Source organism: Mustela putorius, unplaced genomic scaffold (assembly GCF_011764305.1).
Source record: "Mustela putorius furo isolate JIRA1106 unplaced genomic scaffold, ASM1176430v1.1 tig00537227_pilon_pilon_pilon, whole genome shotgun sequence".
Taxonomy (NCBI): Eukaryota; Metazoa; Chordata; class Mammalia; order Carnivora; family Mustelidae; genus Mustela; species Mustela putorius.
In genome coordinates, this window is record NW_025422368.1 from 25,834,819 (window position 1) to 25,859,822 (window position 25,004).

The 25,004-nt window shown below is 38.2% G+C and overlaps 1 protein-coding gene across 1 annotated transcript in view; it reads right to left on the reverse strand.

Annotated features, from left to right (window-relative positions):
• Positions 1-14,923: 14,923 nt before the first annotated feature.
• OVCH1 (ovochymase 1) overlaps positions 14,924-25,004 on the reverse strand; it is a 51,976-nt gene continuing 41,895 nt past the window's right edge. The window contains 8 exon segments of the mRNA XM_045073458.1: positions 14,924-15,003; positions 15,539-15,598; positions 15,601-15,656; positions 16,571-16,587; positions 16,589-16,707; positions 18,155-18,231; positions 19,378-19,435; positions 22,847-23,080. Coding sequence (XP_044929393.1) covers positions 14,924-15,003; positions 15,539-15,598; positions 15,601-15,656; positions 16,571-16,587; positions 16,589-16,707; positions 18,155-18,231; positions 19,378-19,435; positions 22,847-23,080 — 701 coding nt within the window.

Consider the following 25,004-nt stretch of genomic DNA (forward strand, 5'->3'; position numbering starts at 1 on the left):
TTTTAAATAGCAACTGCCTGATTTTTATGTTTATCATTATCTCTTAAGTAAAATAACACACACAGAGACACACGCACGCACACACACACCAATTAATGATTACCTCAAATGGTCCATCTAAACTACCAAGGTCTTACACCTTAAGGAATGGTTTGAAATGAAGTTACTCTGTTCTGAGTATTAAAGCAGGGTGACTCAGGGACCCTCAAACCAGTATTCCACAGGTTCTACTTTGACATATATGGTATATGCTTTAATAAATATTTTAAATTACTTACCATTGGTAGGCAGTTGGGTCCCCATATTACTTTTTTGTGAATACTTCTGAATTATATCTCCCAAAATAAGTTTAAAACCTCTTTCTCCCACAGACTTATCAGTCTTAAAATTCATAGTCATGTAAGCACCACTGGATATCAAGACAAATTCTTCCTTAGAGACACATAAATGTGCAGCAATGTGAGATAAATGTAGTAATTAAAATATTTCTCCTATATAGTAACACAGGTAAAAGAAGGCAAGGAGGGAACATCAAATTCCAACCTGTTAATATTGCAAAGGAAGATTGCAAAGGAATGATTATCAATAATGCAAACTCAAGATTTGTGGAATGGAATCCATGATTTGACTGCAGTGATGGGAGGGTACAGATTTTAGATGATTGAAGGAAAAAGAGCAGGCCAGCATTTGCTATGAAATGCTAAACAACTCTATGGCAATCTGGGATCAGAAGGAAGAGAGAAGAGGCATGTTGGTCAAGGCAAATGTACAGAGAAACAAAAGTAACAGGACAGTGTTTTGAAGTTTGGGCCATACTGTCACCCTGCCCACAATTTCCTAGGTTGAAATTCTAAGCCCAAATGTGATGGTATTAGGAGGTGGGGCCCCTCGGAAGTGACTAGTCACAAGGGGGGAAGCCCTTAGGAATGGATCTAGAGCCCTTATAAAGGAGACCCAGAGAACTCTCTCACTCCTTTTTTTGCCCTGTGAGGGCAGAGCAGAAAAGACTATGAATCCAGAAGCGAGTTCTTACCAGACACCAAATCTTGGACTTCCCAGCCTCCAGAACTGTGAGAAAGAAATGGTGGCTGTTGAAGCCACCCTGTTTGTAGTATTTTTGTTATAGCAGCCAAAACTGGCTAAGACACGCAGGCTGCCTAAATGCAGACTAATGATGATCCTTTCTTAACTCAGAAATACAAGTTGGTCAAAGGGAGTCCTGACAGTAATAAGACATCTGCTGTAAGTCACCTGTACATGCTGTAATTTCAATTCTCTCAAACAGTGATACATTATTGCTTTGTTTTAAAGATAATGTTATCTCAACAATCAGATGAGGAACGATAGAGAATAGCGGAAGAGTGGACCTCTACATCCTTCTTACCGTTGCAGAATCTGTCTGGTGAACCCAATATGATGGGGAACTTCTGGGATGCACCATGTCAAGGAAAAGGACTCTGGGTAGAGTCAGCAAACATGCCAGAATTTTAAAATAATGTAAATGGGAATAGGTTACTGTTTTTAAAAAAATTTTTTTAAGATGTGGGAGTGAGGGAAGATGGATATAAGTCAGAGAAAACAAAATAGAGGATTTCCAAAGTCCTACATCAGTGAAATTGTAGCTTAATGTTTACAGGCACGGACTCTACAGCCAAACTGCTGGGTTCCACTAGCGCTGCCGTTTACTATGTGGCTCTGGGCAATTCATTGCATCTGTCTCACTCTCTGCCTCAATTTTCTCATCTGTATAATGGATATAAATTATATTCAAATGGGATTTTATAAAGTGGTATTTGTAAATTATTATAAGTGTTAAATTTTTAAAAACCTCAGCAAATTACTAACAGTTTTTGAACACCTGGAGAAGGAATCAGTGGTCACAAAGAAGCCGGCATGGGATTCTTAACATGCCACATTCAAGTAACCTAATTAATTTTTTTTTTGAAGAGCTAATTAGATGGTGGCTAGGGGGAAGGAGATAAACTTAATGAATCTTGTTTGCAGTGCAGTGCTTAATAAAGTATATTAGAATATCCTGTGAACAGATTTGAAATATAAGTGGATAGCTAAGTGGTGAGGAAGTTTCACAGCTGGTTAAATAATCATACAGTTTTAAGCTGGAGGGAAGGTCTTATTGGTATGGAAATGTTTCTATCCTGGGTTCTGTCAAATACAGTATTTCTATTAAGAACTTAGAAATACAGACAACACATTTTAAAAATGTGCATACTTAAAATTGGTGATTGGTTGAGAAGGGAATAGTGCCAATATAGAGATCATTTACTTCAATCTTTCACCTAACACTGAGTTTGTTCTGAAATAACCCTAGGCATAGGATTACTCACCTTGAAAATATGTCATGGAACTTAAGAGTATTTTCTGTTTTTGAACAGTTCTAATTGCTAGACTGTTCTTCATATTGAATCAAAAAATACCAATGGAACAGCTGTCACATGGTTCGTGTAGTACCCAAGAATGTAAGTGTTTGATCACAGTGCATGGGTTTGAAGGTCACTTTCTTACTTATTAGTTACGTCCCTGGGAACAAGTTACTCAATCTTTTTGTGACTTGGTTTCCTTATATTTAAAATGAGAGGGGCACCTGGGTGGTTCAATTGGTTAAGCATTGCATCTACTTTTGGCTCAGGTCATGATCTCAGGGTCCTGGGATCGAGTCCCACATCGGGCTCTCTGCTCAGCGGGGAGCCTGCTTCCCCCTCTCTCTCTGCCTGCCTCTCTGCCTACTTGTGATCTCTGTCTGTCAAATAAATAAATAAAATCTTTTAAAAATAAATAAATAAAAAGATTTTAATTATTTATTAGAGAGAGTACAAGCAGAGGGAATGGCACGCAGTGGAGGTAAGGGAAGCGAACCAGGTCCCTACTGAGCAGGGAGCCAGAAGGCAGAAGCTTAACCCACTGAGCCACCCAGGCTCCCCTAAAATCTTTTTAAAAAATTAAACATAAATAAATAAAATGAGGATAAATGCAACCTACCTCTTACAGGATAGTTAAGAAAATTAAGAGAGTTATATATTCTTAGGACTGTGCCTAAATAAATCTTAAATACTCAATAACTATTAGATATCATTAGGCAGAACAAATTTCATTTGGCCTGAGAGTCTCTGAGACTTTCATAAATATTTGAAAGGAAGAATTATGATCCTTCCATCTTCTCTTCAAGTAGACACTTCCAAGTGCCGAGCCCTGAGGTATTCTGGTGATTGCACTGTTTGTGTCTTTGTTCCTCAGAACTACTGCTTGACCAAGGTTAGTATCTAGTAATCGGTAGGGCAGGAGTCACAGCCAGCAGATTAGACAGTGACTGAAGATTTGCAAGGGAATGGGTTCCCTTTACCTGTAATTCTTTTTTTTTTTTTTAAGATTTTATTTATTTATTTGACAGACAGAGATCGCAAGTAGGCAGAGAGGCAGGCAGAGAGGTGGGGGGGGGGGACCAGGCTCCCCGCTGAGCAGAGAGCCCGATGTGGGACTCCATCCCAGGACCCTGATATCATGACCTGAGCCGAAGGCAGAGGCTTAACCCACTGACCCACCCAGGCGCTCCCCTTTCCCTATAATTCTTTACAGTGCCCTAAAATAGTGTCATTTGATACTTCTGAAATTTCAGTTGCAAACATCCTGCTTTCTAAATCACCATCTCCTATCTCTTCAACTTATTAGTCTTCCTCTACTATAATTATTTGGTCTCCCCATGACCTGCTAGTTGTCAATCCCATAAGAACTTTCTAAATCCAGCAGCCTCTCAGAAAATGAGAGATTGTACTGCAAAGGGAAGCAGAGAAATGGGGCAATAGCTACATCTTTTGTTTTATTTTGTTTTAAATAATGGGTAATACTAGAACATGTTTGAAACTGATGAGAGTGATGGTGGAGATCAAGGATGTCTGAGAGAGGATAACTAGAGGAAATTTGTGAGAAGCTGATAATCCTCAATTTTTAATCTCTAGCCCAAACTTTTCCTGTAACTCAAGAGTTCAACCTGTAGCTACCTACCGCCAACTCAACCTGGAGGTATCATAGCATTAAGAATTTAAAGTGAAAAAAAAAAAAAGAATTTAAAGTGGCCCAAACAGATCTCTCCCCACAAATCTATTTCCCCCTTCAGTATTTCCCATCTCTGCAGATGCTAACCTTTCACACCAGAGTCATCCTCGATATGCATATTCAATCCCATATGCAATCCACCCAAAAACCCTATTAGTTCTCTCTCCAGATCTGTTAACGTCACTTGCATTCCACTGGTGCCATCCTCTTATAAGGCAATATCTGTTGTTGAAAACAGTACTAACAGAACATTCTGCAAGGATGGAACATTCGGTATGAGAGCTGTCCACTCTGGGAGTCACTCACCACAGGCAGCAATCAAGCACCTAAATATGGCCAATACCACCTTTTATTTCATTTAAACTAATTTACATTTAAATAACAACCTGGACTGGACAGTGCAGGCCTAGAATATTGCAAGAGCCTCCTGACTTCAGACATAATTCAGCTTGTCACCAAAAACTCACTCCAGACACAGCAGCTACAGCATCCTTCAAATTACTCCCTTGCCAAAGACCTTTTCTGGCCTCCCATAGGATTGGAACAAAATTCAAACTCATTACCACAGCCTGAGCTGCATAGGGGCAGAGCCTCCTTCTCACCTCATTCCAGTGTGTCCTCACTCAGTCTGCAATCACTGATCCTAACTCACCCAGCGTTTTCCACATTCAAGGCCATCTCTCACCTACGTTTTCATCAAATGTTTATGAGTGTTGGGTAGTGATTTACCAACACGTTGGACATACAGCAACAAGCACTGGGCCAAGTCCTGCTTTCAGGAAATTTTCATTCTGATGGACGGAGAGAGATTATAGACAAATATATACTCGGTTAGGTCTTGATAGATGCTGAGAAGAAAAGATGGAAGAGACCTGTTTACGTTATGCGATACGGGCCCTAGATGCACCATTTGAACAGACACCTGAAGGAACTAAGGAAATACACCCTTCCTCTGCAACTTGCTTCCTTCAGATTACTTTGGACAAGCAGCAAGTGATTACTTATTGTTACATAATATTATCATTTTTCTTATTTATTGTCTGTCTTTGCAAGAGAAGATGGCAGAGATCATTTCTGACTTGTTCACCATTGTGTTTCCAGTGTGCCTAACCCATTATTGGTTAGGTAATGTTTGGTAATGAATGAATTCAACCTGTATATTTAATATAGTGCTTACTGGTTACTGATGTCTTATATTCATGGAGAAAATGAAAGAAGACCAGATGAAACTTAATTTTGGTAATTTATTTTCATTAAAATATTGCAAAAGCATTGTAATGGAAACTCTTTAGGTGTTATGGACTACTTCATGTACACATACACAAATAATTAAAAGCTAGTTAAAAACTGATGAATTCTACTTACATGAATAAAAAGATCTATTAAGAAAAGATAATGTGCTTCCATATATGGGATAGCCCATTTCACTAGCTAGAAGATTAACAATGGGAATCCAAGTTCTGTGGTTTAAAAATACTTATATAAATTGCATGTGTCATTGAAATGCATACAAATTTCATTGAAATGCATTATAAATGCATATAAAAATACATAAAATTGTATGAAATAAAATTATATAAACTATCAAACTAATGGTAGCTTACTTTATAGAGATTTATATAAGCTGATTATAAAAATGAGCAGTCTTATTTATAATCATTTGACACTTCTGAATTAATTTATCAGAACTTTAAAAAAAATTATTTATTTACTTGACAGAGAGCTAGCACAAGTAGGCAGAGTGGCAGGCAGAGGGAGAAGGAGAAGCATCAGATTCACTACTGAGCAGGAAGCCTGATGCGGGGTTCAATCCCAGGACCCTGAGATCATGAGCTGAGCCAAAGGCAGAGGCCCAACCCACTGAGCCACCCAGGCGCTCCAATTTATCAGAACTTTTAAAGAGAAGTAATGTTGCTAGATGGAAGAATACTAAAGAGTAAGAAAGAGAAAAGCAGTCCCTGACATTCAGAAATAGGTTTGGCACTCCCAGCTAGGTCATGTTGTTCTGCTGGACATAAACAAGCTCCCAGAACAGCGACATCAGACAGGACTCCAAATCTATGGTAATGTGAGACATAAACAAGGTCATGTGCAGCCACCCAAACACCAAACATCGACCTCTCTTAGCTAAGATGAGAGCTTGCCACTTCTTTACCAAAAGCAGTTTTATCCTTATTTGAGCCAGGCCTCCCTGTGATTGAGATCCCAGTCATAAAATTGCTCCATTTCCTAATAGCAACCAATCTAGAGCCAAGCCCACTTCCTTAGACCCTCTCCAAAATTACCTAACCAAAGCCCAAATCCTGTAATAGGATCTAACTTCCTCTCACTGACCCCAGTGTCTTTGGCTGACGGCCACTAGAGGCAGGATTACAGGATCTGGTGCACATATTAATCTTAAGAACTAATAGCTTGAAATGTTGAATCTGCCCTCCTCCCCACAACACTCTAATTGCTTGAATTCCTTCACAGGAACCAAATTCCTTGGTAAGAAAAAGTTATGTACCTTTAGAATTTCAAAGCAAATTGCTGAGCTTATCGGTGTTATATATCCTGTAATATCACAGGAGAGATCAAGGTCCTAGAAAAAGATTGTATCAAAACTCTCCTCTTGCTCTTTGGGATAGGTGGATTGTAAGGGCATCCTCGGAGCAGAACTTGTTGGAGACTGAAGGAGATGCAGTATTGGATTACAAAACGTTGGGAAAATCTTCCCTATCCCAGAACAGGATGTTGCCTGACGACTGTGTGTCAGACCCATGTGGCCAATAAGTCCCTAAAAATTATTTAAACTAATTGGCTTTTTTCTCCCTTTAAACTTACCCTCTGCCTAAAAAGGGCTACTTTTACAGTGAAGATGAAACCTGAGTGAACAGATTCTCAAAGAGTTAACAGAAATGCAGTTCAGAAATTGAAACCTCTTAAAATACAGGACCTCCTGAGGAAAAACAAAATTCGGGTGCCCCCTAATGGTAAAATGAGATAGGCAAAGTGGCTAAAATCAGGACGAACGATTATTACAGGCGAGGATCCAGTGAGCGTGGGTTCAGGCTCGTCCCATTCTGCTCAATACTGCTCTGGGATTCTGAGGAAGGAGGTCATGAAAAATCACTGACAACAAATCATACCTCTGCTAAAGCTCACGTAGGTCATATTTTCCACATATATGCACTGTATAAATGCTTACATAAATGCCACTTAATGTAGGCCATCTAAGAAAGATTGGTTTACCAAGTAATCTTGATTGCTGATCTGGTCCATCATAAATACTGAAATAATCCCATTCACAGTTCCAAGATTCTTCTGTTGTAAAGTCTTTAATCCCCACCTTCATTTTATTTCCTGATTTGGAATGAAAACTCCCAATGTAGTTCAGCATATCGGGATATATGTTAGGATAATTGGGAGATGTGATCTCAGTAGAACTAACTGGAATCAAATCCAATACTGGACCTCCTTGAGGCAAAAAAAGGAAAAATTATTTAATACAATGATCAAGGAGCTGCGTTATGTTTTGTATCTAGTTTTAGTGTCTGCAACTATGTCATTACAACCTAAGTGGTAGTGTACTTCTATTAATCAGTCACTCTTTCTTTGTATCCATTGTTCCTTATGTATACTGACACAGGATTTAATTGACTTTTGTTTTGAAAAACTGATCCCTCCTGAAGAAGACAGACGGAAGTACTTTGACTTCATTTCACAAACTGAACTACTAAATCACCCACGTCCACTTTTGTCCAATTTAGTTTTTTGTTTATATTTAAATTAATATACAATCTTAATGTTCATTATCATGAGAAATAGGTTTTATCATCTTCAGTCCATGGATGATAGTGACATATCACTTTGATATTCAACACATATGTCCTAAGACTTTTAGGACTTCCCCTATCAAAGAAACACATCAACAATAATACAATAATAGTAGGGACTTTAACACTCCCCTCACTGAAATGGACAGATCATCCAAGCAAAAGATCAGCAAGGAAATAAAGGCCTTAAACGACACACTGGACCAGATGGACATCACAGATATATTCAGAACATTTCATCCCAAAGCAACAGAATACACATTCTTCTCTAGTGCACATGGAACATTCTCCAGAATAGATCACATCCTCGGTCCTAAATCAGGACTCAACCGGTATCAAAAGATTGGGATCATTCCCTGCATATTTTCAGAAAATGCCCATACATTTCATTTCCCATACAGTGCTGAAAGAAAGAACTTTGACACCATAGAATGAGAGCAGAGAACAAGGCAAGCAGGTTATGAAGCAGACCTGGGTCCTCATTAGACTGGATTCGTGAATAAATTTAGTGCTTCTCAAGCTCAGCCTCATGGCAGGTACAATTCAAGTTGCAAACATTTATCAGCTAGGGAAATTTGGATATCTCTCAGACAGCTGAAAGATAGACATTAAGATTCATGGGCTAAGAGGAAAAACCAAGAAAGAGAATAGAAGAATCCAGTGACATTTTGGGCCTTCTCCAAAAGTCCTAGGTTCATCCAACCTAAAAGCAATGCCATCCAAAAATTGATTTACTTCGTCAACAATTTTGTCACCTTAGTTTCACTATGCAATGGTCTAGAGAAGAACAAAAGACACAACATATATGGAAAGAATGGCAATGAATAGAATCAAGTAGCTACAGGCATCCCATTAACAAAACAGATGTGTTTTTCACCCATTTCTTGAGTAAGCTGCTACCTCCTCACTCTCTACTCTCTAATGAGCCCCAGGTCTCCACTACCCCCAAAGTTTGACATTAAGGAAATTAATACAAATACTAACTTTACTATAAAGTAACTAGAATCAGGCCACAAACACCTGAACATTTTTGACAGAAGTCAGATCACACCTCTTACTGCATAGTGCTTAGCAGCAAGGACATTTTCCACTCTATTTTAATAATATCATATAACCAAAGTCAAGCCAACTGGATTCCTTTCCTCCATTATGGTCTTACCTTTATCATTAACTTTATTTTTTCCTCTTATGGAATCTAGAATAAGAGAATATTCAGTGTCAATACATCCAACTAAATACTTTATATTTCTTTATTTTTCTGATTATAAAAGTAATATATGCACCTTATAAAAATTTTCAAAATAAAGAAAGTTCAAAGAAGATAAAGTTATCCTGTAGTCCCAGCCTGTAAACAGCCAATATTCATAAATCTGTCTAGGTCTTCTGTTATGCTAAGTACACATTTTTTAAAAAATTATATACCACTTTACACCATTAAAGCCTTTCCCCCCATTTAATTTATTGTGAATATTTTTCCATACTACCAGAAATTTCATATAAATTATAATGATTTTATATTTTTGATTCGCATAGATACAATTTGTATTGATATATTTTTATTTGTAATTTCAAAAATATGAATGATGAGTCAGATTTACATAAACTACAGACATGGGCTATAAATTTTGCTGTCATTGTAAAAATGTCTGCACTAATGGTTTCCTGTGTTTATCTGAACACAGAAGTTGAATACATACAATAACAGTCTCCTGAGTTGAGTCCTGTTCATACATTGGATCTCAGCCAGCAGCATTCCCATAAGCAAATGGATGCATTTATTACCCAGTCACTGGATATGGAGCTACCGCCTTACCCTCTTCTCCCCAGTCTGCCCCAGCTGAAATGTCATTTCCTTTATTCAAAGAATTATTGGGCACCAGCTATTTACTAGGCACGGCTGCAGGTTTTGGAGATAACAGCATTAAGTTTGAGATGCCTGTCAGATATCCAAGGGGAGGGGGAAGCAACTGGTGATACAGAGCTGGAGGTTAAAAATAAAAAAGAATTTGGGAGTTTCCTGCATATTGACAGTAGTGAAAGCTAGGGGCTGGGTAAGGTCACTAAGGGTGAGTACAGGTAAAGAAGAAATGAGAGTCAAGGCATTGATCCAGGGACACTTATACCTTTAGTGGTAAAGAAACCAAAGAGCAGCCATCCCAGAGACTCTGAAGATCAGTGAAGTAAGAGGACCACTAAGAAGAATGGTTTCCTGGAGGTCAAGGCAAGTAGATTCTAAACGGAAGGAAGGCTCATCAGAGCCAAACGTTGTTAGGGCTGAGAAGGATCTCTTGGATCTAGACTTGGAGAAGTCATTGGTATCTTTGGTAAGACCAATACCTATGGAATGGTAACAAAGAAAGGCCTATGGGAAAGGATCTAAGAAAAAAAATGAGGGCAAAAGAGGAGTAAAAATAAATCTCATGGGGTTCTGTGATAAGAGAACAAAGAAACTAAAGTTTTACTACAATTCCATTGTCATCCTTTACCAAAGTAAATAAGATCCCTTCACTGTTTGTTTTTACTGTACACCATATTTTTCCTTCAAAAAAGTAGGTTTTTTTACTCTATATTTTTCTATATGACTTGATTATTGACTATCTCCACTAGACTCTAAACTCTAGTAGGGCAGAGCTGTTACCAGACTAAATTAGATACTTTTAGTAGAAATCCCTCTCCAATTATGTTTCAGTTAACATTTTTAATGAGTATAAATTGATTAATCTTAAGGATGAAAGCAATTCTAATAACTGTTCAGAATTAAACCTAAACTGCAAATTTATAGTTCTCAATTTTTTCATAATGTCTGTGCCCAAATCACAGGCAAAGCATGTTTTTCACCCAAATCACAGGCAAATAATAGGCAAAGCATGTTTTTCAATAATCTAGCTGCAACCAATATAAGTGAACTATATATCAAACAGGTGAAAAATAATATATTAGTGCATTAAGGAAATTAATTTCAAAAGATAAAAACTACTTGAAACTTTTATGCTAGGGATAAAAGTTTCTTCCCATATTATAGTCATCCAAGTGCCCAGAAAAACAGACAAAATTCTTTGATGCTTTAAAAAACAGCGACAGATCTGATCAATCCTATACTTTATAGAGGTTTAGCTTGAGGCCTCCACAGACTACAGAAGTCATACCTTAAACACGGTCCTTTACTTCTTTTCTAAAGCAGACAAATAAGAGCATTCCATCTGTTTAATCATAGATTTTTCCTAGCAAAGTGCAAAATAAAAACATATAAATAAACATATAAGAAAGCAATAAACTTACCAGAAATATGAAAAGTATATCTCAAAGAAAATTCTTCCATGGGCAAACTGACATTGTATGTGAAAATCAGCATTATAAAGTACCATGAGATTTTAATGAAGGTGAATTTTCTCCACATAGTTTTCCTAGCCCCAAATAAAGAAAAAGCAAAGAAGCATACAAAAACTTACCACACATCAAAGTAAAGGTTATTGAGCAAATTAAGAGGAAAAAGTCCGTTTCTGAAATTACAAACTTATACCATACCCACTCCCAAGGATATAAAGATGAGAAAATTAATCAGAAGAAAACCCAATTAGAATCGAGAGAAAGATATTCCACATTCCCGAATCCAAACACGTCTAAGGATGGGGCTCTAAACCAACTAGAGCCCAGGACCCAGTTCCTACAGTGTCAGAATAACCTGGGTAGATCTCTTTAAAGTGATTATTATAAAAGAAGATGACATGATCTAGCTAGGTCTCAGGGAACTAAACAATTATTGTCACCAGACTGAAATAAAATAATCATATACAGGGAGTGTATTGGAGCCTTGGCTACATCCAGTCTTCATTTAGCCACGGCTGGATGAATAAGAGGCACAGAACAGCGATTTCTCGCTCTAAGTGATCATACATGGTATTTTCCTGAAACCAGCATTCTAACAAAGGCAGTTTGCTCTAACATTCAATAGGATCAAGGTTTCAAGTCAATGATCCTAAGAACTAAGCTTTTCTCTCTTACAGAAAAGCTCTGCTTTCTTTAGTAAACAGACGTCCAGAGGACCAACTTCATTGTGACAAGAAACAAAGTAAGAGATTTAATTTAGATTGTACAGGAACTGACGGGTTCTTCTCTGTGAAAAGAAGTTAATGGTTAATCCAGGGCTTTAGGTTCTCAAAATCACATGGGCCAACAGTTGGGAGCTTTGGAGACTCCAGTTTTAGTTTGAAATGTAATCACAGCTGCAGATATCTTTGATATTGGGGCCTGTGCAATATCTTAGATATTGGGGCCTATTAACTTATTTTTTTTATAGATTTGAACTTTTCTAATACCGATTTGTAAAGTTCCCTATGTTATTTACCTTAAACCTTTCTCAGAGCTGTTAAAAATCCCTGACAAATTTGCTTCATCACAAAAGAAAAAAAAAAAATCAAAACCTTGGGGGACTCTGGTTTTAACTTGAAATTTAATCAGGGCTGAGTCTCCCCAAACATTTTCAGTTAGTCTTATTTATTTTATTTTTTTCTGTTTATTCTTTTTTAAAATTTTTTCAGTGTTCCAAGATTCATTGTTTATGCACCACACCCAGTGCTCCATACAATACATGCCCTCCTTAATACCCACCACCAGGCTCCTCCATCCTCCTACCCCTTCCCCTCCAAAACCCTCAGTTTGTTTCTCCAAGTCCACAGTCTCTCATGTTTTGTCTCCCCCTCCGGATTCCCCCAATTAACTTTTCCTTTCCTTCTCCTAATGTATTCCATGTTATTCCTTATGCTCCACAAGTAACTGAAACCATATGATAATTGACTTTCTCTGCTTGACTTATTTCACTCAGCATAATCTCCTCCAGTCCTGTCCATGTTGACACAAAGGCTGGTATTCATCCTTTCTGGTAGTTGAGTAATATTCCATTGTATATATGAACCATATCTTCTTTATCCATTCATCTGTTGATGGACATCTAGGCTCTTTCCATAGTTTGGCTATTGTGGACATTGCTGCTATAAACATTTGGGTGCACATGCCCCTTCTGATCACTACATTTGTATCTTTAGGGTAAATACCTAGTAGTGCAATTGCTTGGTTGTAGGATAGCTCTATTTTCAACCTTTTTAAAAATTTTTTTATTTCTTTTCAGCGTAACAATATTCATTGTTTTTGCACCACACCCAGTGCTCCATGCAATCCATGCCCTCTCTAATACCCACCACCCGATTCCCCCAACTTCCCACCCCCCGCCCCTTCAAAACCCTCAGATTGTTTTTCAGAGTCCATAGTCTCTCATGGTTCACCTCCCCTTCCAATCTCCCTCAACTCCCTTCTCCTCTCCATCTCCCCTTGTCCTCCATGCTATTTGTTATGCTCCACAAATAAGTGAAACCATATGATAATTGACACTCTCTGCTTGACTTATTTCACTCAGCATAATCTCTTTCAGTCCCGTCCATGTTGCTACAAAAGTTGGGTATTCGTCCTTTCTGATGGAGGCATAATACTCCATAGTGTATATGGACCACATCTTCCTTATCCATTCGTCCATTGAAGGGCATCTTGGTTCTTTCCACAGTTTGGCGACCATGGTCATTGCTGCTATAAACATTGGGGTACAGATGGCCCTTCTTTTCACTACATCTGTATCTTGGGGGTAAATACCCAGTAGTGCAATTACAGGGTCTTAGGGAAGCTCTATTTTTAATTTCTTAAGGAGTCTTTTTTATTTTAAAGATAGTAATTGGAGCACCTGGGTGGTTTAGTGGGTTAAAGCCTCTGCCTTTGGCTCAGGTCATGATCCTGGAGTCCCAGGATCAAATCCCACATTAGGCTCCCAGATTTGCGGGGAATCTGCTTCTCCCTCTGACCTTCTCCCCTCTCATGCTCTCTCTCAAATAAATAAATAAAATATTTTTTTAAAAAAACATTAGAAAGTATAGCTAATATAGCTAATGTACTTTTTCCTTTTTTCTTTATTTCTTTGTTCTTCCAAACTTTGTGTACTGGTGCCCTACTGATGAAATGGCACTAGGGAAACAACAGTCTAATCTTTTTTGCTAAGCAACACAATTTTTTTTAAAAGATTTTATTTATTTATTTGACAGAGAAAGATCACAAGTAGGCAGTGAGGCAGGCAGAGAGAGAGAAGGAAGCAGGCTCCCCGCCGAGCAGAGAGCCCGATGCGGGACTCGATCCCAGGACCTGGAAATCATGACCTGAGCTGAAGGCAGAGGCTTTAACCCACTGAGCCATCCAGGTGCCTCTAAGCAACACAATTTTAAGAATAGGAATGAAAACATATATTTCTAATGAAACATGGCAGAAGCTTGCTTTCTTTTATATTACCATGCATTCTCATTTAATTCTCAGCACAATCTCATTGGCAGTACAAGTAACAGACATCCTGTAAGTCAAGAAAGGAAGAAGTGTAGATAATTTCCAAGGATACTGGGGGTATATTCTGCATTCTCTCCATAAGAAGCTGTGGCCTCATTGATAGTAAATGGGCTTAGGAACCAGGAACTACCAGCATTTATTAACATTTCCTTAAGTAGAAACATGGAGATTTTTAGTACATCTACTTTGGGGGTGGTAATTTAAGTCCAAAGAATAAAAGCACAGTGGTTTAGCAATTGGCTGTTTGATCAACTCTGGCAGGATCCTAGCTGCCAGAGGGAGGAGGGACATTGGCGTCTGGGTCTTTCTTAGGGAGTCAAAGGTCAACATAATGTAACATACCCTCTCTGTCTGAGCAGCCACCTGGTTTCATCAGGCATAGGTGTCCTTGACTAAGTATGGTAGTGATAGTAAATTACATAAAAAGCTAAGATAGTTCTTATTACTCTCGTTGCAATTCAGGAAACAGTGTCTGAGAAAGCTTTGGGAACATTCCCCAATTATTTAACTACTGTGTGGTAGAACTGAGATCTGGATCCAGGGCCATCAGTTTTCCATCCAGACAGCTGTTATCATACCACATCAGGTAAGGGTGGTCAGCCAGCTCAGGCCCCGTTTCATTCCCTTTGTCCTCAGTCATCTCCCAGTTGAGAGATTTAAATCTGCTATGGGATTCTTGGAAAGGTGTTTGTTTTCTTGATGGTGTACTCCTTCTCTGTACCTTTTTCCTTTTTCCTAGCATGAACTAAAACCACCATTATGGAACCATTAGGGAAAAGCCAAGAGAACTGCCATAAACTTAGTCTTGATATAATTGAACTACTGAGTTAGTGGCACATCTGGAAAACTCTGGATTTTTCTTTCTTTCATAAAAATCAGTTTAACTCAGTTTAATGAGGTTTCTAGCTACTATCTAATTAGTCCATTTAATGCCTCTTTGCTGGATATCATTTTGCCTGATTAATATTAGAGTCTCAATTATTTTTGTGCTACACTTGTCTAAAACTGCTTTATCCATCCTTTATTTTTAGTGTTTCTGGGCAAGTTTAATCTAGGTATGACCCAAGTAAGCAGCATAGTTGGGTTTTATTTTTAACTCAATCTGAAAGAGTGTTAGCTTAATCTCAATTACAAATCTAAAAAATAGTAAGGCTATTTCAGTATCACACAATTTATCTCATCTATAAATCACAATGAATGCAAAACAATCTGGGATTATTTCATTAAAAAAACAAGAGCATAGTTCTTCATGGGATATTGGTTACCTATAAATTTTTTACCCAATCCTTCATAAATCCACATGTGACCGTGACAGGCCAAGGGTGTCAGCTTCATCGGAAGTTGATAATATCAAGGCAAACAACATGATGTAAAGGGGCTAATAACTTCCAGTGGCAACTATGGCACAGATAAAAGAAAGTCAGGAATGATTTCCAAATAGCACATATTGTTATTGACTTTGTTCAGAGTTCTATGCATTGCTGTTATTAATGCCATCTGCTCTTTGTGTTCCAGTGAAAGAAGGATTTTTTATTTTAAATTGTAACCATTAAAAATATTTCTAATAGTTTGTTAAGAGTTTTAATTAAGTTCACCTGTCATGGTGAATGGTTGGTCAATCACGCATAGTTCTCTAAATTCTGATTGGCAATTTGTCTGAATTTGCCTCAAACTCCCCCAATCACATAAATTAACTCAGGATTGGGATGTTACACAAATCTTCACTTTTCACTTCACACTTTGGACTTATTCTATTGTTTAATTCAAGGAAAGTTCTCTATTTTGGCAATTTAAGGACCATTCACTGAGTATCTAGTATGTGCCATAAGACTCTACATACATTATTTTTTTTTTGAAGATTTTTTAAAAATTTATTTGACAGAGAGAGATCACAAGTAGGCAGAGAGGCAGGCAGAGAGAGGGGGAAGCAGGCTCCCTGCTGAGCAGAGAGCCCAATTCGGGACTCCATCTCAGGACCCTGAGATCCTGACCTGAGCCAAAGGCAGGGGCTTAATCCACTGAGCCACCTAGGTGCCCCTGCATACATTATTTCTAACTCCAAAACTGTTTGATAGAGGTCTGACTTTCTACTTTACCTAGCAAATGATCTCTTTTGTGGAGAAAGTACACAATTTATCAATAGGGACAATCTTACATTCAGTTTTTTGATTCTGAAGGCCTCAAACCAGGGATTACCTCAAAGTCTATTCTTCAAGGAGAGTAGGTAGAAAATAATGCCTTAAGCAAGGTTTGCTGCTTGTCAAGGGATCATTCACAAACTCCTTTCATTATAATAGATATTCCTCCCTCACCTCACAGTGGTTCTGTGGAGAATACCCTGGGATCTGTATGATTCCTCCTGGTTTAGTCAGAATAACATCCTCCCAAGTGGCTGTATGTTCTTGCTTTGAACTCTGGAGAAGTTTGGTAGCTTTACTGCCCTTTGGACCTAAAAATAAAGAAAAAAAAGCAATGAAAATAAAATTAATTTTTGAGAGGCTTATTATATGCCTTATCAGATAGAGAAGTCACTTTTCCTCCCTGTTTTAGAACAAAACCTTAACAGAAGTGGTTATTTTCACTGAAAAGCCCCTATCTGAATCATTCAAAGATATAGAGAACAGTACTTCTCACAGAACTGTCTTTGGCACAACCTCAAGTCAATGGAAGATAATGTGGAAAAACTATAGATAATGCCAGTTCTCTGCACAATTTAATCTAAAAGCAACATTCTTAATATAGCTTTTTAGGAAAACATGTGATATGCACTCTTCTCTTTATTACTCACTAAACTTTTTCCCCCAAATATATCTCTGCATGGCTTTTTGGTGCCAAGGAAAGAAATTAGCTTTTAGTTACCTATACTTATCAAAAGTCAAAAGCTTTATTAAGGGATGCCTGGATGGCCCAGTCTGTTAAGTCTGCCTTTGGCTCAGGTCATGATCCCAGGGTCCTGGGATCAAGTCCCGCTTGGGCTCCTTGCTCAGCAGGGAGCCTGCTTCACCCTCTGCCTGCCACTCCTCCTGCTGTGTGCTCTGACAAATAAATCAAATCTTTTTAAAAAGCCGTATTAATTACTTGTCCTAAAATGTAATCTGATAAATCCGAATTGCATAGCATTTATATTTACGATGCTAGCATCTAATATTTGTGTAGTTTTATCTTAAAAACTTGTTCTAACCTTTTATTATAATATCACTATAAAGAAAATCCTGATACAGAGATAAAAAATGATCCACAGCTAGTCAACCAGTTTACAGGTAGAACCCTTACATTCTGATCCACAGCAAAGGCCGTCCATGGCATAAAACCACATCACAATAGAAAATGTCTTGCGGGGCGCCTGGGTGGCTCAGTGGGTTAAGCCGCTGCCTTCGGCTCGGGTCATGATCTCAGCGTCCTGGGATCGAGCCCCGCATCGGGCTCTCTGCTCAGCAGGGAGCCTGCTTCCTCCTCTCTCTCTGCTTGCCTCTACCTGCCTGTAATCTCTGTCTGTCAAATAAATAAATAAAATCTTTAAAAAAAAAAAAAAAAAAAAAAAAAAGAAAATGTCTTGCAATCAATGTGTCAGAGCCACATCCAGAAATCACAATTCTGGATTATTTCCAAGTCAATCAAGTTATCCACTTTCTCTTATCCAGTTTTTCTTTTGAATCTAACCAATCTCAGATTCCTTAAATATACTTTCCTTTCAAACATAAACTTCTCACAAAAACACCATTTCTTTTTTTTTAATAAGATTTTATTTATTTATTTATTTGACACTGAGATCACAGGTAGGAAGAGAGGCAGGAAGAGAGAGAGGAGGAAGCAGGCTCCCTAATAATGTATATGCTTTGAAATAACTCTAAAAAGAAAAACACTGATTTTTAACTTTATAAAATGACAAAGCAAACCTTTGACTCTAAAAACAATGTAACTTATGCCCAAAGCACCTTGCACAAATGAGCAAAATACCACTGTCACTAGGGGTCTGGAGCCCATGAAAATCATTGGGTAAGCACTCTTCCACATAATTCACCTAGGTTTAAAAAAATGAAATCTAGTAAAACACAAGAACTAAAAATATTTTTAGCAGTTTCTCTACTTTAGGTAGAACCATTATTTTTATTTTTAGTGAAATATATTTGACACATAACATTGTATAAATTTAGAATGCACACCATGTTCATTTGATACATTTATATACTATAATAGGACTGCCATTCTAGTGATAGTTAGCTTCTACCACCTCTCATAATTACCATTTCTTTTTTGTAGTAAAAATAATTAAGATCTAGTCCCTTAGTAAGTTTGAGGATTATAATATAAATGTTGACTATATTCAATATAGTGTGCACTCAATCTCCAGGACTTGTCTACTAGTTACAAGTTTGTACCTATGAGGGAGGAATTTATTTCACTCTGCAAAATGAGGGAAACAGGGCTCCAGAACTCAAGTAGCTCACCCAAAGTTAGATAGGGTGGGGACTCAGGATCTAAATCCAGGCCTATGAATGCAGTCCTCATCACAGGCAACTATGCCATATTGCTCCCTTGAAGGACAGCAGGAAGTAAATTACTTCATCTTTAAAATGATGCTGATATGTCATTTTTCTTCTAGTAAAGTAACCTACTTATTAAAAATATCTCACCATGAAAAATCCATGATGGAAAAACTTCTACCTGAAAATTTATTCTTTATCTATAGTCAATCTTTCTTTTCTTTTCTTTCTTTCTTTCTTTTTTTTTTTAATTGCTTTAGGTTGAGGACCTGAGTCAGGGCTGAAAGGGAAAATTGTAACCATCTAAAACAATTCAGAGGGCTGATTAAGAAGGTGTGAAAAGCCCCTGTGAGCATCTTAGGATCAAACTTCTCTATTAGTAATGAGTCAGTATCACCCTACGTTTATTTAAATATCACCTGCTCAGAAAGACATTTGCTGGTTATACTACATATGACCGTAGGGCACCTACGTCCCAGCATCTTCTCTTTCTTCCCATTTTATTCCCCCCCAGCTCATCTACCTAATGTATTGCATATTTTATTTTCTTATTATGCATCCACTTTCCACTGGAATATAAGCTTGATAAGGGCAGGGATTTCTTTTGTCCATTTTGTTCACTCCTGAATCCCTACAACCAAGAAGAGTGGGTCTCTAGCCCCTTGTTGGAGCAAGAGAAGGAATAGATTATATCTGAGAAGAAGAAAAGAACAAATGTATTAGATTGCATAATACATTAGGGTAAATGCTGTTGAAATAGTATTTGAAAAATGATGAAATACTTATTCGCAGCAAGTGCAGATCAATGCAGCTGTTGGATGAGTGAGTTGCTGGCTCCCACAGGGAAAAAGATAGCATTTTATGGTATAGAGGAATGCTATCTGGCTTGAATAAGGGACAATACCTCCATTATAGTCTTGCAGTTCTGTTAGCTATCATCTGAAGAGAAAGAACCATTCTATAAGGTTCAAGCTAACAATTTCAGATCAAAGAAATGCTAGGTTGGAAAATTATAGGATTCCCCCAAGTTAATTTACAACAAAGCCACAACAGGTTATAAAGATAAAGGTAAGTTTTCCCAGAAAATGTTTCTTTTTACATGGGAATCTAGTATATAATACAATGCTACAAGATGGAAAGAAAATAGTTTTCTCTTAGAGATAAAGATATAGCATCACTTTAGCATATGAGAAAAAACATTTCAGCAGGATTAAAGAAGTTTGTGGTTAATTTTTTTTCTGAACTCAGAATGAACAATTAATACTTAAAAAGCAATGAGATAAATCAAAGTAAAGGTGTTTATAGATATGTTTAAATAAATTTTTAAATGTTTACATCAACATAAAATAAAAATTAAAGGGCCACCTGGGTGGCTCAGTCAGTTAAACATTTGACTCTTGGTTTCAGCTCAGGTCATGATGTCAGGATCAGGAAATCAAGCCCCGTGAAATCAACTCCCACGCTCAGCGGGGAGTCTCCTTTCTCTCTTCCTTTTCCTTCCCCTCTACCTTTCCTTCACTCGTGCATGTGTGCCCACTCTCTAATAAATTAACAAAATCTTAAGAAAAATGAACAGCCAATAGAACCTTATCAATAAATACTTGCAACTTATGACAAAGGAAAAATATACGTATAATAGCTTTTGTAAACCAATAAAAATTTTCAAAAATGTATGGTAATGGCAAGAAATTTAAAAAAACAGCCAACCAACATATGAAAAAAAGATTCACTAATGATTAAAATAAAAGTAAAAGTGCTTATCAAATTGATATATTCAGTTATACTCATAGTGCAAGAGGCTCCCTATTATTGCCAATGGCAGTGAAAACTAACATATCTTTTCTGAAGAGTTATTTATCAGTATACACTCCTGGAAAAAATTGTGCTGTGTCTCTAGGGATGATTGTAATGTGGGAAGACACAATAAGGTAACAAATTATCAAGATCCCTGCTTCCATGAATCTTTTATTTTAGCCAGGTAAATAAAGAAGTTGATTTCAAAAACTGATCAAGGCTATAAGTGAAAAAATCAGAATATAATGAAAAGAACTTTGGGAGGGAATGAATGGCACTACTTTAGACTGAGAAGTTCTCTTTGAGAAGGTGACCTATGGTTCACTGATTCACTCATTCAGTGCCTTCTAGGTCTCACATACTGTTCCACACACTGGAGAGTGTTCGGACGAGGAGATGAAAGTTTTAGCCCTCTGAAAGCTCACATTCAACAGAGAAAACACAAACCACAAATATGAAAAAAAAAATCATAATGTTGGAAGACAGTAAGTGCCAAAGAAAAGGGGGAGGCACAAAGTATCCAGGCAAGAGGTGATGTAATTGATAGCAATTAAGTTAGGTCTCTTAAGAAGGTAACATTCTAGTCAAGCCTTGAGGGAGATGAGGGACAGGTGGAGAAGGAGCTCTCTGCAGAACTAGGAGAAGGAGCAGGACAAGGGCCCTGAGGTGAGAATGCAAGCACCTGATCCTGTGAGTCAGGGAGGGAGACAAAAGGTTGTGCTAGGGATCTGGGATTTTTCTCCAGCTACAAGACCTGGAGCTGTTTTATTCAAGGCAGATGGGGAAGGCCATCTGATCACAGGAGAAAAATGTACAAAGTGGATAGGCCACTTAAGAGCTTTGTTCCATAGTCTAAGGGAGACAGTATTTTTTCTTAAAGATTTCATTTATTTATTTAAGAGAGAGAGAGAGTGAGAGAGCACAAGCAGGTGGAGGGACAGAGGGAGAAGGAGACACTTCGCTGAGCAGGGAGCCTGATGCAGGACCTGATCCCGGGACCCTGGGATCATGACCTGAGCCGAAGGCAGACCCTTAACTGATTAAGCCCACCCAGGTGCCCCTAAATGAGACAGTATTTATAAAGATTCTTTAAATAAATGTCTGTACCTTCTAACTCAATGATTTAATCTCAGGATTTATTCCAAGAGCACAATCTCCCCCTCAGAGCATCTTCCTGGCTCCATACACCCCCCGAATCCAGCACACGCATCCCAGTAGTAGACATACACTTATTTTCTTCCCAGGTGTCCCCATCAAGTAAATTATCTCCAAAATCTTTCCACCCCCCTCTTGACTAAAAGCTGTACCCCACTTACACAAACAAGAAGTAGCAACTTCGTTTTGTCAAACAAAACAGGTTTGCCTGTGCAGGAGATGAAATGACAGCTGCCATGCTATTAGCAAATATTTTTAATTCTGCCATTGTAAAAACCTTTAATATATTTTGCTTTACTTTAAAATCCAACACTCCCCCCTTTCTGATTTTTAACTGTTCTAAATCCTCTATCGAATACCTTTCTGGAATCCTGGCCTGGTTCTTGTATGCTTGAGGAACTTGAGCTCTCTTGTCTTTTTTCTACTTGAATACACGTACACACACACTCTAGTGTACCTGTTTTGTAAATTCAAGTCTTGAAAATATTAAGTCTACTTACAAGAAAGAAAGAAGGGTGTCTGTGTGGCTCAGTGGGTTAAGCCACTGCCTTTGGCTTGGGGTCCTAGGATGATCTCAGGGTCCTGGGATCAAGCCCCCCATTGGGTTCTCTGCTTGGCAGAGAGCCTCCTTCCCCCTCTCTCTCTGCCTGCCTCTCTGCCTACTTGTGATCTCTCTCTCTCTGTGTCAAATAAATAAATAAATAAATCTTAAAAAAAAAGAAAGAAAAATAGGGGTACCTGGGTGACTCAGTGGGTTAAAGCCTCTGTCTTTGGCTCAGGTCACGATCCCAGGGTCCTGGGATTGAGCCCCAAATCAGGCTCTCTGCTCAGTGGGGAGCCTGCTTCCTCCTCCCTCTCTCTGCCTGCCTCTCTGCCTACTTGTGATCTCTGTCTGTCAAATAAATGAATAAAATCTTTAAAAAAACATAAAATAAAAATAAAAAAGAGAAAAATAAAAGAAAGAAAAGGAAGAAAGGAAAGGAAAGAAAAAAGGATGGAAGGAAAGAAAAGAAAAAAGAAAAGAAAAGGCATGCCTATTACATGAATCAACACTTTGGTGGTAGTGGTACCCAAGTCAAGTTCTCTTGTGATTTTAAGCTGCCTATACAGAAAAGCCTCCCAGCTCCAAGTTGAAATGCCAGCAAGGATTATTACCAGACACCCTTCTGTCATTGTGGTTTTCTTCATAAACAGTCATAACTAAATCTAGACACACAGGAGAGCAAGGCAGTGACAGGTACTGAACCGTCAATTTTGCCATACTGCTAGGGGACACCCTGAGCACCCAAGAACATTTCAGTTCTCCTCTATAATCCACTGGATATCCTGGAGTTGAAAAAAAAAAAAAAAAGCCTCTGGGCTCTTCTAGTTCCACCTCAGAGTAACAACCTACAGTTCAGAGCACACAGACACCAGGGACCAACACGAACAAAGCAGAGTGAGGTTCTATCATGAACTTGAAAAATTTAGGCTTGCAAGAAGAGAATCAAAACTTCATTACTGTTACATGGCCTTGAGTAAAAATGATCATCCCATTTAACATGTCCTATTTTCTTGAAATGAGGTTGTAGGAGTAGAATTTAAATTATCATTATTTAAAAAATTTTTTTCACTGAATCTTTTAAATGCCTTAGAAGTAGCACAGTGAGTATGCACTCCTTCCGTCCTGCATATTTTCATTTCCTTCCTTCTTTGAGATGCAACTGAAGGTCTGTTCCGAAAAGCTTCACTAATTTCACTGAGCATTTATCTTACTGGGACAAATGATTACATTCATGGAATTCGTGACTGAGATCACAAAAAGGAGGACGTGCTGCATACATTTGAAGGTCTCTCATTTCTTCCACTTGCTGTTAAGTCCAAGGGCACCTTTAAACCTGCAGGCTCCCTGCAGAGCTTCCGGGGCTGGGGCTCTCTGGCCCATGGAGCCTGCCATCCGCTACTCCTTCAGCTCACAGCCTCGACTCCTCTTCCTTCCCCTCTGTGTATTCCCTCGCCAAAAATCCGCTGAGCAATTACAAATTGAAATAGTCTATATTCAAATGAACACATTTTAATATCTGGGTATGAATTAACACATGCATTATTATAGATGCCTTATCACAGAGAAATTAACGACCTCAGGTGACACATAAATAAATATTCTTTCATGAAGAGTAGAAATGAAGAGTGGTAGAAGGTGAAGAAGGGAAATGAAATTTATAAGACTTCAGGACTCTATTCAATCACCTAGTCCTGTTCTTTCATTTAGATGGCTACCATAACTAACTTAGATATTTATAGACCTACTTTGATTTTATAGTAACCTAGCAGATTTCCCAGTATCCAATCTTCCCCTATCCCATGCCCTCCAATCTGGGATAGGGTATGAAACAAGAGAATTAAGTTCTTTCCTTGCTCCAAGCAACTGAAATTGTGACTTTGATTCCAACATGTCCTTTCAGTCATCTTTTTCCTGTCCACATGAATCCTCTAAGACAAATCCGCCTGGAAAAGGAACCAAATCATGTGAAGTCATGAATTCCCAACTAGCCACTTCTTTTTATAAATGGGCTAACAATCCTCTTGTGTAAAAAGCCAGGGGTAAGAGTGAATGGTTGTTAAATATAGGATAGTCCCAACATCTTCTCTCATAGAATATCCACAGAATTAAAACAAAACAGTACCCTTTCTTATGTGAAACTTGCAAATTTCTCTGGCATGCACATGTATTTCTGAACACAGACAGATGAAAAATATCGCTACATTTTAATGTTCATTTGCCCGAATGGGACAGTTGAATAAATGTATTGGTTGGTCACTACTGGATGTCACTTGTTGGTTGTCATTCATCATACCATCTTTATTTTAAGAGCCTGATATGCATTCACTTTCTTATGCACTAATTAAAATTATTCATTTAACTCAAGCCATCAAAATCATTAGGTTTTAGGATCTTGGAACCTAAGTCTGCTCTCCATCTCAACCCCAATTCCAGATTCACTTTCAATCTAAATAGGACCCTTTGATTCTTGTGTCGTCAAACCATGCCACCCACAAATGGTCCCCATATTACCCCTTCTTATTCCTAGAAGATTTTACCAGTCATTTTCTCCAACACTATTTCTGCCACAAATCTTGCTATAGACGATAAGCTTACCATAGCAGCTTCTTAATTTCTCAACTTCCTTCCGATGATCTTGTTCTCCAGCCGACCTCAGCCACCCACCCCAGTGGTGAGCCCCTCAGGACCCTGTCCCCAGCAATAACACCAAGCCTTCCATAGCTCTGTTTCAAGCACTGCTGTCTCCATCCACAATCTTCTACCTTCTCA